At 37.2% G+C, this 16,360-nt stretch overlaps 1 protein-coding gene across 1 annotated transcript in view; it reads left to right on the plus strand.

Moving 5' to 3' along the window:
• LOC150104566 (S-adenosylmethionine synthase-like) overlaps window positions 1-16,360 on the plus strand; it is a 196,569-nt gene that overhangs the window by 88,643 nt on the left and 91,566 nt on the right. Inside the window, exon 4 of the mRNA XM_090395782.1 lies at window positions 9,716-9,828. Coding sequence (XP_090251908.1) covers window positions 9,716-9,828 — 113 coding nt within the window. The remainder of the gene's footprint in view (window positions 1-9,715; window positions 9,829-16,360) is intronic.

The raw sequence follows: 16,360 nt of genomic DNA on the forward strand, positions 1-16,360 counted from the left end.
CCTTGTCATCTCTCCTTCCTGCTGTTCAACCAAGTGAAAGAACTCCCCAGTGTCAACCCTGTAACCACCTCTCAACAGTTTAAAAGTCTCAATCGTATCACTTCTCCTTTTTCTATCTACCAAACTCTGCAGTCCACATTCCCTCAACCGATTCTCATAACTAACATTGTACAATCCTGAAACCATCTTTGTTATCCACTCTGTACTATTTGCACAGTTAATTTATTCCGTTCAAATCCTGGGAACCAAATCTGAGAACAATGGTCTAAGTGTGGTCTGATCAGGGTCTTATACAATGGAATGATAACTATTTTATCTCTGCAGGTCAGAGTCCTTCTCAGTATTGCAGCAAACCTCTGAGTTACCTTCACCACCTTTTTGCAATATGTGGATATCACTGAATTTCTGGTTTCTATCAATCATTCTCCCTAGATCCCTTGCCTCCCTGACTTAGTCTAGTACAGTTCCTCCAACATAGTATGCAGCTTCCCAGTGATGGATCCCAAACTTCAAGAATACATTTAGCTGCATCTAACTGATACCCCCTATTCATTTGTCCATCTTTCCAGTTTATTCAGATTCTCTTGCAGGGAATTTCCCATTTTTATCTGCACTATTACTAATAACCCTTCCCATCTTCACATCACCTGAAAACAACTAAATATCCCCTTGCAATTCATTGAATGTCATTGATATAAACATTAAACAATACAGGTCGTAGAACCTGAGCCCTGTGGAAACCTACTTGCAAACTTTTGTCTTCTAGATATTGCTCTTTCCTTACACAACTCTCTGATACCTATCAGCCATTCCTGAATCAAGTTCACTAACCTGACATCTAAACTCATGTGCTGCAACTTAAATATCAGTTTATCATGTGGTACCCCGTCAAATTCCTTTGTAAAATCCAAAAAAATTTCAGAATATGACTGTCTCTCATCAACTGCTTTTGTCACTTTATTATAAAAGGCAATCACATTACTAAAGAAAGAGTACCCCTTAGCAAATCCATGTTATCTCACAGATAACATTACCCTCATCTGCCCACTGCTGTATATGGTCCATCACTAATTTCTCCGAGATCTTAACAACTACTGATGAAACACAAATTGGTCTATATTTTGACACTTCCAGTCTGCTAGTACCCTTATGCAATAGCACTATCTTATCCTCCTTCCACTTCTTGGGTACCTTTCCCTTGTCCAGACTTTCATTGAAAACCAGGTCAACTGAGCTGTCAGTTCTTTAGCACATTCTCTCAAAACCCTTGGCAAAATTCCATCCACTCCCACTGCTTTATTGACATCCAAAGTACTCAGTATTTGAAACACACTCTCCTCTTTCACTTCTAAATCTCGAACCTGCCCTGTCTCTGTAGTATTAAAACTTACTTCTCCAGGATGAAATATCCCAATAAAGTGTTCATTGAACAACTCTACCAAATGCTTTGCAAGATTCACTCTATTCCCATTTTTATCCAACAGTGTCATTCTTCCACAATTATTTCTCCTCCTCCTACTGGCCACATAGCTAAAAAATTCCTTAGGATTTTCTTTGGCTCTCAGGGCCAATCTCTTCTCAAATTCCAGTTTTGCCTTCCTTACCATATTAGTCACTCTCCTGGCCTGAGTCATATTCTTCATGCATCTGCTCTCAACCCTCTCTTATTATATCTTTTCCATAACCTCTTTTTAACCCGCAGTTCCTGTTTGATATCGTTTGTCATCCACTTTACACCAAATTGTATCCTCTTCTTCACTGATGGTATAAGCTTGTTATTGCTGCTAATAATCCTTCGTATTTTCTCAAGTACTAATGATATCTTGCCCTTCCAATTCCTCCCTCCATGGAACTGCCCCAGTTAATATCTAAGACTATTATAATCACCTGCCTTATAATTCCATATACTTTTCTTTCTCCTTGATTCTCCTGCATGCTATTCATCTTCCAAGTCAAAACCACATGGTCAACCTCCCCAACTTGGGACAGAGATTCCATCTCAGTTATAATGAGCTCTTTTGATGCTATGACCAAATCCAAAACTCTTGAACCCAGTGTTCTCTATATCATTAGTATTCCCTTCTACTACATGTTACCTAAGACATGTTTCCCTCATGAATTCTAGAAATTCTATTCCCTTATTACTACATTCAGTTTCCTCTTCCTAATTTATACTGCTGTAGTTAAAATCCCCCATAACAATCATTCTTCTTGCACTTGCCAAGCTCAAATGCCTAAACATCTCCTGTTCCTCACTCTCTATGCTTCCTGGCTTGCAGCAACACCCCATTAAATATCCTGTCTTGCCCATCCCTGCCTCACACCCTCTTTCAAAACAGTTAGTGCAATTTTTCTCCAAATTCTCCACTCTGAGCAGACATAAGTCATCACTTTTATATAAGCAGTACTCCACATTTTCCCTTCCAATCATGTCTAAAAATGCTGTACCCTGCTACTTCTATTCCTGTTAGTATATCATCTTTTGTCAAACTATGTCTCAGAGATCCCAATAATCTTTCAACAGGCTGATGCTATCAGTGCCACCAATTCATCTCCTTTATTCCTGATACTCCTGTTATTAGTATAAAGAATAAAAATGTAACTGTTTCTATACTTATCATTATCCCTTCCAGCTCCACTGGATTCATCATCTAAGCACCTATTTCCACAAGAGGCCACCCCTGCTATCATCCACCCTGATAATTCTTGTTTCCCTGCATTGACACACTGACTTGTTCAGAGAACAGCATTCTCTCCAGATGCCTATGTACTTTTTCATTCAAAAACAAGCTGTTTTTCACATACCATTCCTTTTTTTTTTGTCCTTAAATGCCCTCCTAGCACCCATGTCTTTCACGCCTCTTTTGACACATTCTGGCTATCATACTATTCATTATTGATGCTTTTCTCCTCAGCCCTGCATTATCCTACCTGATCAACATACACACTATCTTCCTCTTTGAGTCTTCTTCTGTACAACCTCGAGCATGAACCTCAGATCTCTTGCCACCCGATTCATGCAGCCTTTCAAGTCATTCTTGCCTACCATCACAATCATCTCATCCACCCTTTCACTTTGCTTAATTACTATAGCCACACTTTCTGTTGTTCCTCCAGGTAAATACTCCTCAGGCATTCTATCTTGCACACCACAGATCACGAGTCTCCATACATCACACCTCTTTCCATTCTGTTCCTTCCTTGCTCACCTGCATCCCTCATTTTCTCTCTTCTAACACTTTCTTTCTTTTCTGTAATGTTTATGCATGATTGGATTTGGAAGTAACTGATGTGAAGTCAAAAGCATCTCTATAAAAGTAGGCTAGTGAAGATACTTCACTTGAAAAGTTTCGTATTGAAAATGCTTACATTTTTAAATCCTAATACCCTTTGTAACCCAGCAGTAAAATTTTCTACATTATAATCAGAGAATGACAAATTGTGCAAACCCTACTTGCCATGCGAAAAATTTACTTGCCTAAGACCATGGTTGGAGAAGATATTTTTATTTATTTAATTTTTTATTAAATAAAAAATATTCAATTTGGTTCACTCTGCAGTAGCTGCTTGCCAGCTAGCAAAATCTACTTGCTGTGGGTGAGTATTTTTCAAGCCCTGGTGATAATCTTAATGTTAAGTGCTAAAAAGATATTTAAAATACATGTATGTGGTAAACAGCATAAATAAAGGAATTACAAATTAACACAGTTTAAGTAGTGTTTATAAAAAATGGAAATATTGTTATTTTACTTCCATATGACTTCCATGGAATCACAGGACTCATCATAGGAGGTTAACACAAAGTCTATCATACCACTCCTGAAAATCATCCACAGTCTGCATGTTCACCACCCTCTCAGGAAATGCATTCCATGCTCCTGCCATTCTCCATGCAAAAACTTTTTATCTTTTTACTCACCACCTTCTGCAACTTCCAGGGATGACCTCTTGTCTTTGTTCCTTTCCCTTCATTCTACCAAATGAAAAATCTCCTCAGTGTTAATACGATAATAACCCTTCGACAGCTTAAATGTCTTGATCATATCCTCCTCTTTGTCTTCTATCCACCAAACTCTGTAGTCTGCATGTTCTCAGTCTGTCCTCATAATCAACATTGTACAGTCCTGATATGATTTTTGTTATCTGTCTCTGCAATCTCTTCAAGGTTACTTCATTCCCTTCAAATCCCAGTGACCAGATCTGAGCACAGAAATCTAGATGTGGTCTGATCAAAGATTTTTACAATGGGATACCCACTTTGATCTCTCGCAGCCAATGTTCTCTTTAACATTGCAGCAATTCTCTGATATGTCTTCACAGTCCTAAGAACTTCAAATCTCTATTCACATTCACCCCGAAATCCCTTGCGTCCTTCACTTCTTTCAGTACAACCCCCACCAAGTGAGTAGGAAGTATCCCATCTGTGGATCCCAAATTTTAAAACTTTACATTTAGTTGCGTTAAACTGGCATCCCCATTTATTTTCCCACCTCCTTTCCAGCCTATTCAGATTCTCTTGAAGAGCCAAAACATCAGCACTAATACTAATAACCCTCCTGATCATCTCCCTATAGTCCTGTGACAATATCATTGACATAAAGATTGAACAGCAATGGTTTCAGTACTGAACCCTGTGGAACTCCACTTGTAACCTTCCTACTCCCTAATACTGCTCCCCCAATTACAACTCTGATATCTACCAGAGAGATAATCACTAATGTACTCCAAAACTGATATTCAAACCCTTATGTTTGCAACTATTATTATTATTATTATTATTACCACCCCAAGACCTCATGGAGTCAAATTCTCATCTGGGAGGTCCTTTTATCACACACACAGCTCATCATACCGTGTTTTAAACACATTCAAACTCTTTGCAGACACCACATTCTCAGGCAAGGCATTCCAATCATTCACAACTCTGCACGAAAAAAACCTGCCTCTCACTCCCCTACTCACACCCTCTTTATACAGTTTCCAGGGGATGACCTCGGGTTCTCCCCTGATATCCCACTATTCTCTATAACACTTCTCTAGCATTGATCCTATAACAACCCCTTACCAACTTGTAGGTCTCTATCATATCTTCCCTCTTCCTTCTGTCCACCAGACTCTGCAAATTACATCTTCTCAATTTTTCCTCATACTCAACATTCCAGAGGTCAGAAACTACCTTAGTCAGTCACCTTTTGGACCCTTTCCAACATCTCTTCATCCTTCTGAAAACCTGGTGACCAAATCTGGGTATAATAGTCCATATGTGGTTTAATCAAAGCCTTATACAACGGAACAAGAATCTCCCTACTTCTGCACGTCAATGTCCTCCACATCATTCCCAGAAGCCTTTGTGTTGTCTTCACAATTTTGGTGATGTCCACTAAATTTTAGATCCTTATCCACTATCACCCCCCAGATCTCTTATTTCCTCTACCTCCAACAATATATTCTCACCAAGCATAAATTCTGCATCCCATCTTTGTTTTCCAAATTTTAAAACCCTACATTTTGCAACATTGAACTCGTATCTCCATTTCTGTGCCCAATCACTCAATTTATTCAAGTCTTCTTGTAAGGCCACAACATCTTCACTACTCTTCATGGTTCGTCCCAACTTTGCATCATCTGCAAACAACTGAATATCTCCATCTAAATCTTCATCTATATCATTAATATACAAGTTAAACAGTAATAGACCTAAAACAGACCCTTGAGGCACTCCACTAGTGACTTTTCTTTTCCTGGATATCGCTCCTCCATACACAACTTGTTGATACCTATCAGATAGCTGGTCACCAATCCAATGCACCAATCTAATATCCAACCGTATCTGCTCTAGTTTGACTGTCAACCTATCATGAGGTACTCTATCAAAAGCCTTAGCGAAATCCAAGTATATTACTGTGTATCCTTCTCCTCTGTCCAAGAAAGCAGTCACTTTATTGTAATAAGTAAGTAGATTACTAAAACATGACCTCCCTTTAGCAAATCCATGCTGTCCATCAAAGATATTACCATTGTTATCAACCCAACTCTGGATCCTAGTTCTCACAACTTAAAAAGCAACTTATCATGTGAGATCTTGTCCTTGGAAAAATGATATCCAGAATTTTTATAATCGCAAAAGAAATACAACCAGATCTAGAGTTTGATGCCTCCATTCTACTGCCACCCTTTTGCACTGGTACTATTTTACCCTCCTTCCACGTTCCAGGAACCTATCCCATTGCAAGGTTTCCATTAAATATCACTTCCATAGCACAATACCTTAAAGCACATTGTGAACTTCCATCTAGTCCCCTGCCTGATTGACATTTAGTGTGGAATGCAAGGTTTCCATTAAACATCACTTCCATAGCACAATACCTTAAACCACATTGTGAACTTCTATCTAGTCCCCTGCCTGATTGACATTTAGTGTGGAATACATCCTCTTGATTCACTTCATCACTCATTATCCTTGTTAGCAACAAAGCCTGCTGCACCAGGTTGAAACACTCTAACAAAGTGATCATTAAATAGCTCAACTATGTCATCTGCTTTGGTCAGTCGATCCCATCTCGTTTTTCCTCCTGCTTGCAATGTAGTGAAAAAACTACTCGGAATTCTTCTTTATTGTAGTGCTAGCCTCTTCTCATATTCTGATTTTTCTCTCCTTACAGTACTAGTCACTTTCCTAGTTTGAGCCCTATATTCCTCATTCAACTGTTCTCCATCCCTCTCTTTATGTCTTCCATAATCTCTTTTTATTTTACAGTTCCCCTTTTATTTCTCTTTTCATCCATTTGACTCTGTATCGCTTTATTTTCTTCACTTGCGGTATACAATCTGCCGTTGTTGTCAACAACTTTTTCTTAAGTATCTCCCATACACTTATGACCCCCCCTTTCCTTCAAATTGTTTCATCCATTGTACTGCTGCAAGCTTGTATCTAAGTCTGTGATAGTTGCATGCCTTATAATTCCATATAAATTCTTTCTGTTTGATAATTCAATATGCCTATTAATCCAAGTCAAGACTACATAGTCAGTCTCATGAAAGGGGAACAAGTATGTCATCTCAGTCACAATCAGATTCTCTGATGCAATGGCCAAATCCAAAACTCTTGATCCTCGTGTTCTCTCCACCACATGCTGCCTAAGACAGTTGTCTTGGGCAGCATGACAGGAAATCCAAGAATTCAGTTTCCATATTGCTGCATTCTGTCTCCTTTACTTAGTATATATTGCTATGGTTGAAGTCTCCCATAATGATCACTCACTTTGCACTTGCCAAACTAATTTGCCTAAACATTTCCTGCTCATCACCAGTTACATTCCTAAGTCTGTAGCAACATCCTACTAAATATCTTGTCTTATAAAAATCTATCTCGTGCCATACACTTCCAAACTCATTATTGTTATTTCTACTGTGATTCTGCACTCCGAGAGGGCATAGTTCATCTTTTATTATGAGTGTCACTCTATCACCACATTTACCCTCCCTAGCTTGCCAAAATATGCTAAACCCTCTGATTTCTATCCCTCTTAGGACATCCTCCTCAATTAACCAACTTTCTACCAACAACCTTCGGAGAGATTGAATTAGTCAATGCCACAAACTCATTCCCTTTATTTCTAATGCTCTTAGCATTTGTATACTGAAAAAACCAGTGTATTGCCAGCCTTCTTATAGCCATTATTACTTCCCTCATACTCCACCTAATTCTGTAATATAGTGTACAGATGTGGATGCATTCTCCATATATCATTTCATTCATTATTACCACTCTTCTCCTCCACTATCATATGGGATACGACATGCTCACTAATGTGTCTTTTCACAAATACATTTCTGCTGCACTATTTCTAGCATCAACCTTAAATCACATGCTACACGATTTATGCTGCCTATCAGGTCATTCGTCTCAACCATTGCTATCATCTCCTGCACATTTTCATCCCTCTTCAACACCAATGCCACTGTATCGGTCCACCAAGGCAAGCATTTCCTCTTTCACTCTATCCTACACACCCCAGAATCATTCAATCTCCATACATGATGCTCCAAACAGATTGATTAATTTTTCTCTCACTGACATCTCTACTCTTACAGCTTCCAATCTCTCTCTTCCCTCCACTCTTTCTCTCTACCTCATCTCTCTATCCCTTGCTTCCACATTCTCTAGACTTTCTGCAATTTCCTCTCTTCCCCTTTCTCTCTCCTTGTTCTCTGATGCCATTCTCTTGCACCTACTTCTTCTCGCACTTGCCAAACTCTCCATCCTCATATCTTCACCCTTCTCAACTCAGTTTTCATTCCTTCCATCTCTGATGTCGGTAGTTCTGTTTTTCTCTCCACCATCTCGCTTTCAGTTTTAGATACACACATGCACACACAAAATCATGGCCATCAGACAAACCATCTATTTCTGCTACGCTGCCCATAGTTAAATTCATGTGTTTGTCTGTTATTCTCCCTGCCCTCCAACACACTGCTTGTATCCACTTACTGAATTTCACCCGTTTCTGAAGCACTGTCTTCACTGCCCCTAAATCCTGAGATTGAGATACACGTCTCCTACCACCTACATTTCATGCACATTCCTGCCCTGCACCTGCCACATTTTTAAACAACGGGATGCATACATACTATACATACTACATGCAGGCAAGCAACAAAGTTATCGGCTATGTATGCTACAAATAATGCGGTCTTTAAATTTTGATGGACTGAGCAAATTACTAAAACTGGCAGCCACCATTTTGAATACAATTGATAAGTTGGAATACAATACTGAGACCATAAAATCCTAACAAAATATTACTCAGACACACAAAAATTCATCAGTTTGAATAGCACCAGCTTAAAAACCAGTATTGGCAATGAAATAAACACAATATCTTTTCTTACTACTAATATTTATCTTTTTTTTTTTTTAAACAGCTCGCAACACATTACCGCTGTCTTCGTGCTACTGGCATTGCGAAACAATTGAAAAATATTTACCTGTTAATTTAGCAATACTTAATTTATTTAGAAGAAGAAGAAATAAGTCTGTTAAGGAGAATAAAAAGAAGCAAGGGAAACTGGATTGGACATATTCTGAGAGGGAATGGAATCATCAGAGATGCCATCGAAGGAAAAATAGATTAGATGGAAAAAGACCCAGAGGAAGAGTAAGGAAAACAATGCTAGATGACATGCTGAATGGAGACAGGTACACAACCTTGAAAGAGAAGGCTCAGAACAGAAGAGAGTGTAAGGAAAGTTTCTGCTACTAAAAGAAGAACCTGCTGAATTGCAAAATACTCGAGAAGAAGATAATTTATTTAATTTGTTGAACAAGGTTTTGGCAGTATCTTTAGATCATCATATTGCCAGTTTAAAGTGCCATGACAGGATTGCAATACCTTGTGACCACTTTCATACTTCTTGATGATATTCACTTTTATCTTGATCAATCTTATGTGTACGAGTATGTGCACTACTCATATCACTTGATCTTTTACTTAATTATTTAACCCTACAAATCACAGTAAAATTTAAAAAAAATAATAAATAAAAGATGTGAAAATATCATAGCTATTCGGTCAGTAGACTACTGCAAACAAATGAGCCTGTTCTGCTGCTCTCTACCTTTCTGTTTCAGAATATCTGCATCCATAATTTCTGCTATATAATATTTCAAAAGTTTTTGTTTTAAAATTATAATTAATATGAAAAATATTTATAGGTTTTGACTACAAGACTTGCAATATTGTAGTAGCAGTTGAAAATCAGAATCCAGAAATTGCTAGTGGTGTACATGTAGATAGAGATGAAGATAATATTGGAGCTGGTGATCAGGTAAAATAGCAGTATTTTGTTGTTTAGCTGATAATGTCTTATATATTATCTGAACTAAGTATCTTAGTTTCAGATCAAAGAGTATCTCAGATCTAGAATCTGGGTATCTTAATAGGACATAATTGGTTGGATAACTTCTTGGAACTGCAGTGGTGGGGTCTTAAAGTAGCATTATATTACTGTAAAATCTTTACATATAAATGGAGGAATTTATTTCTAAAAATGGGATATAAAATTGTTTCCATCTGAGGAAATAAACTGGAGAGGGGGACTTAGTGTATGTAGAAAAGGTTTAGATACTGGTTGTTATTCATGCTCTTTTGAAGCACTTATTTCATTTTATTTTTTTCTACTGCAGTCTCCACCCATTAAAGATTGTAAACCTACAGTACATTAGTACCACAGCTCAGGTAGGCATTTTTTATATAATCCATAAATCCTGTTCTAAAGATCAAGCAGAATTTTTTTAAGCCATTTTCATGCTTCTAGTGAGAAGGACAACGAAATTCATCTCCACTTAAAGACAATCACAAACATCAGTACTCTTGGTGTAATTCAAACCCATAGTTTACCATTCTATAACTGATGGACTATCTACTCTGCCAACTAAGCTGGTCCAAAATTGAGAAACTAATTCTTCAGAGCTAAATGGTAGTAGTAGTGCTTAAGTGTTTTCTGACAAATGCTTCATGCTCAAATTCTGATTTGTGTGCAGTGAAATATTAATCCATTAACCTAATTCCCTTCTTTTGGAAGAAATAAATAAAATAGAAATCACCGTGCCAAGACAGAAGCTATTCAATACGCTGCAGTTATATGGTGTGAATGGGGCATTATATCAAGCAATACTTAGTCTTTCTTTGAGTTGTAAATCAGCAGTTAGAATTGAAGGAAGTACAAGAAGATGGTTTAATGTTAAATCTGGTGTGAGACAAGGATGTACATTATCCCCTCTGTTATTCATTATCTATATGGATCACATTATGAAGGAAAGTGGTATTAAACATGATATCAAAATTGGAGATGTTAATGTCAGCTCTTTGCTTTATGCGGATGATGTTATACTTCTAAATAAATCTGCTACAAGTCTGCAAGATTCTCTGACTAAATTGAATAGCTGTTGTAATAGATATGGTATGAAGGTCAGCAATAAAAAGACAATGAAAATAGGCAGAATCATTGAAAATGTCAACTGTGTTGTGAATGGAGAACCTGTGGAACAAGTAAAACATTTCAGATACTTAGGCACGATTTTTACTGAAGATGGTAAATTAAATATAGAAAGAGACAACAGAATCAGCAAAGCTGGTATGGTGGGAAGTCAATTGAATAAATTCATATGGAATAAGAAAGAAATTAGTCGGAACACTAAATTAGCTGTATACAAGACAGTGTTCAAACCAGTTTTAACTTATGGATCTGAGAGCTGGGTCAGAAGTAAAACACTTGACCAAAGACTAGAGACCACAGAAATGAGAGTCCTGAGAAAGATTATAGGCATGAACAGATGGCATCAATGGCAATATCATATTAAAAATGAGGATATTAGGAAAGAACTTGACATTGTCAGCATCCAGGAATGCATTAGCAGAGCTAATCTTAGGTGGTATGGTCACTTAAACAGAATGGGCGAGGAAAGATTAGCAAAACAAGTGTTCTCTGCCAGGTTGGCAGCAAAACAACCCAGAGGAAGACCAAGATATAGGTGGATTGATACAGTACAAAGTGCTTTAGACGATAGAAATATAAGATCTGATAATGATGGAGTCTTGACAAGTAACAGACTGATTTGGAGGAAAATTGTAGATAGGAAATTAATAATGATGTAATTTTTTTTCATGTAGTACTATCAAATCCTGTACACCCCCCCCCCCCTTGAGGATACATGGCAGGAATTTGATGATGATGATGAAATCACACCGACATTAAGTGTAATGCCTCCCCTCCCCTTGACTGATAATGGGTATAACCAAATTGTCATCTAGAAAATTACTGCCAGATATCATCTCTCAACCAGACTATCAGTTGATATAAAAAGAGTTTATACCAAACCTTAATGGAGCATTGCAACAAATAGCATAGGTTCTCCTCAAGTGTAATCAATGCACCATCTTTAAGCCAATGTTAAAGATGCCAAGCTATTTTAAACCTGGTTTTACTCCATTTCCCAAGTAAGCAAACAGACAAACAAGTCAAGTTTGTGCCTTTATTGAGGTCTCATCAGTGGGAGCCAGGCTAGAAATACCAAGATTTTAGTAATACAGAGCTTATAAGTATTTTACCAGAACAAGTTACCATAAGATGTTTTAACCTTATTAAATAAAAATCTCAGGAGGAGATATAAATGTAGGAAGTATTTAATAATACTTAATTTAATAATATTTAATAATACTTCCTACATTTATATCTCCTCCTGAGATTTTTATTTAATAAGGTTTAAACACCTTATGGTAACTTGTTCTGCTAAAATACTTATAAGCTCTGTATTACTAAAATCTTGGTATTTCTAGCCTGGCTCCCACTGATGAGACTTCGATAAAGGTCGAAACCGGTCTGGGTAGTGGCCCCCTTGCCTTTAATACAAAGCATCATACATCTCCTCCAGGAGATGTGCTTTGCATTAAGGGTAAATATTAAGATTAGTGATCAGAGCTTATTCTACTTTTACCAGGAGTTGCCTTGGTCTTGCACTACTTGCAGGATCAGCTAGACTTGCAGCACTTGCAGGTGCAAACTTGACTTGTTTGTCTGTTTGCTTGCTTGGGAAATGGAGTAAAACCAAGTTTAAAAATAGCTTGGCATCTTTAACATTTTATTATACCCAAGGTAAAATACTTTCTACATCTTTAAGCCAGTTTGGAAACTGTCTTGTTTTCTCCAATCCAAATTAAATTACTACCTCTCACTTGCTTGATGTCTCAAGTACCCTGTTCATGTCGACTTTGTTATTTTGGACATATGGGCTGATCTACTGAGATTATAATTCTGCAACATCAGGATTACATCAAATTTCTGGAATCTAACAAGTTTGGCCTTGCTTACCATAACCTAAAAAGAACTATACTAGATGGTTCTTTGAAATAGAATCAAGTTGATTATACTATAAACTGTTTTCACTGTTATGCACAGTTTTTTGTGTCCAAGCAGTGGAAATATTTTACTTTTTTTTTGTGATTCCTAATATGTTATTAGTCTGCGCGGTTAGCCTAGTAGCTATGCGCTTCGCAACCATATGCCTGGGGAAGGAGTGTCCTAGGTTCGATTCCCGTCGGTGATGTGAGCAGTTGAAGGATCTTCCTCAGCCATAGCCAAGTTAGCCAGTCTTGGGCGTGGACAGCAGGGTTTTTTCCCCAGTTTATTCTGGGGTTTTTCATCCTGCAAAGCAGGCAAACTGGGCTTGAGAACTTAACACTACAGGCTATAGGATACACCGGGGCATAGGGCTGACCACCTTATCCTGTAAACGGAGTGAGGTCCGATGATCAATGGACTCTCGACACCGCAAGGTAAAAGAGGGTATAAAGAAGATGAGATGAATATGTTATTATTACTACTACTAATGAATATGACTTATGAATTGGCTCTTAGAAAATAATAAGATCAACTTCTACCAAACTGCATACAGGTCTCAACACAGTACAGAAGATCAATTATTTTATCTTTGTCAATCAGTCATAGATGGCTTTCAAGAAAAACCACCAAAGAAGACAACAGCAATATTCTTGGATCTCACAGCTGCTTACGATTGCATCTGGAGACAAAAGTTACTAAAAATTGCATACGATACTGGAATAAGGGGGAATGCATTAATTTGGATTTCATGAAAGTAAAAGTTAATGGAATTTATTCCAAAATGCATTGAACTTGGGCTGGAGTCCCACAAGATTCTCTTTTAAGCCCACTCCTATTTCTCATCTATATGAACAATATCCATCCTCACATAATAAATGACACAGAAATAGCATGCTATTCAGATGATATAGCAATCTGGCACACAAGCAGTAATTCTCAACAAAATCCTCTGAAAAAGTCCTGAATAATTCAATAAAAGGCTTAGAAAGATGGGCAAAGGAACTTAAACTATAGATAAACCCAGAAAAAACAAAACTGAACATCTTCTCCACTGATAGAAAAAACAGAGACAATTACAACCTCAAATCAAAATATATAATACCAACCTAGAAAAACGCAGTCTCCAAAATACTTAGGCCTAACTCTAGACACTGAACTGAGATTTACAACTCATATTACAAATCTATCTAATAAAGCTCTTAAAAAGCTTAATATCATCAAAAGGCTTTGTGGAACAAAGTGAGGTGCAAAACCAAAGACACTCAAAACTACATACAGCACTCATATGACCCACTATGGAATATGCCTCATTGGTCTGGGCTCCAGCTTCTACTAGCTCAAAAGAAAAACTTGACAGAGTACAATCAAGAGTAGCAAAAATTATCATAGGTGCAGTCTCATCCACAAATAATTTAAAAGCTCAACAAGAGTATGGGCTTCACATATTAGAAGACAGAAGAAAACTCTCCACAGTTAAATTCACTAACAGAATCAGGAGCCACCAACAGGATCACATCTCACTCAGGACTTTCGATGCCTGGACAAGAAAATATAGACTAAAGAGATCATCTACATTACAATATGATCAAGAAATTAGAAAACAGATTGACTTAGAGCACCTATCCATTGAAATAAGCAGAGAGCCATTGTAAAATGATGTCCTTTTATTCCCTTTGTATATCTTACGATATTTCTTACTTTATCTTCCTTTTACTTTAAATTCTCTATATATCTTTATCTTGGTTTTAACTTTCTCTATTCTTTATTTACTTTACTCTCTTTATTCACTTTACTAGCCTTACTACTCTATACTCTATTCTTACTTTACTTTTTACCTAAATTACTACTAGTTACCTAACTTCTAATACCTTGGGAACCTTGGAAAATTTATTAAAGTTTTGACTGCACCACCAAGATTCCCCTTTTTAGGCATTAAATAAAATTAAGATCACCTGCAGTATCTCTCTAAATCTATCTCAGGCTTTATCGACAGTCGTGGCTACTCTTATTTGACTTTGCACACAGGTTTGTATTTTTTTTTTTTTTTTTAGAAACAGTGCATTGGAATAAGGATCAGTGAATATACATTCTTTACCATAACAAACATATTTATTAAATTAGGATACATTAATACAGTTTCTTAAATGAATTGGCTCTTCAGAAAATTAAAAGCTAAGAATTATAGTCTCATGCAATATACACATTAAAATACACAGCAATACTATCATATACCAATCTATAATCTCGTTCATTCTGCTGCTAAGAATTATAATCTCGTAGATTGTACATACATACTGAACATGCAGCAATACTATCATATAAGAATCTATGTTCTCATCCTAGAACTAATCTGTTCAAACAATATACACATATTTTACTCAACAAGTTTCTCATATCTAAATTATATCAACTATTCTTTAGTTTCTTAGTCTGGGACAAATTATCACAATTTAACTTTTATATATGTCCCGCCGAATATATATACTTCAAACAACAAATTTACCATATCTAAATACTTCCAGTATTTCTTTAACCTCATAGTCCGGGACAAATTATCACAATTTTAATTTATATATGTCCCGCCGAATATATATATATACACTTCAAGGTTGTACTCACAGTTCTTCTCTTACACATATATCTGAACTGGTTCTTTCATCTCTAATCTGGTTCCACTGACTTCTTTTCCATCCTGGGCCTCACTTTCGTGCGGACTTCCTTTTCTTTAGCTCCGTCACGTCATGGAAGATTTTCGGGGCTTGGATCATGGCTCACCGATACTATCTTCTTTTCCATCTTGGATCTCAACATTCGTGCAGGCTTCTTTCTTTTAGCGCCATCGCATCTTGAAGAATTCCCAGGCATGATGCATATTATGGTTCGACTTCTCCTTAGACAATTCCCTACTTCTCTCCAGACGTCCAATGGACCTGCAATGCTGGATTCCGAGACACTACGAGAGAAGACTGCATTTCCTTCTGTGTTTCTGCATACCTGCTTCCTTCCTCATTTTCTGCCTCTGCATATTGGCATACTACCGTTGCATGGCTGCATACTGCCTAAGCCTACTACATATTGGATCTGCTGCCTCTGGATACCTGGATGAAAAGAGACCCTTGCATACCCCTGGTTCCTTTCTTATACTTCCTCTTGCGTCTCTGGATTAAGGGTTGAGAACCCGTAACATTCCCATGCAAAGGGGAATGTGACCTTCAGAGTTGTTGATTATTTTTGTTTTCCCCAGAACACACACAAACAATCTTATTCACTACATGTGGGAGATCCTTAATTGTTCACCGCCTGTTGATGCACTGTCCTTGAGACAAGCATTAGGTTAAGCTTCAAACAATTGAAGGCACTTGTTAATCTTTAGTTTTTCTATTGTTAGTTAGTCAGTTTAATCTTATCATACAATAATTTACTGTTTCTTGATTCTATCCTTTTGCTTACTTAAAACCTT

Source organism: Typopeltis vanoorti, chromosome 7 (assembly GCF_054136105.1).
Source record: "Typopeltis vanoorti isolate ZY-2024b chromosome 7, IOZ_Tvanoo_1.0, whole genome shotgun sequence".
In the NCBI taxonomy this organism is placed as follows: Eukaryota; Metazoa; Arthropoda; class Arachnida; order Uropygi; family Thelyphonidae; genus Typopeltis; species Typopeltis vanoorti.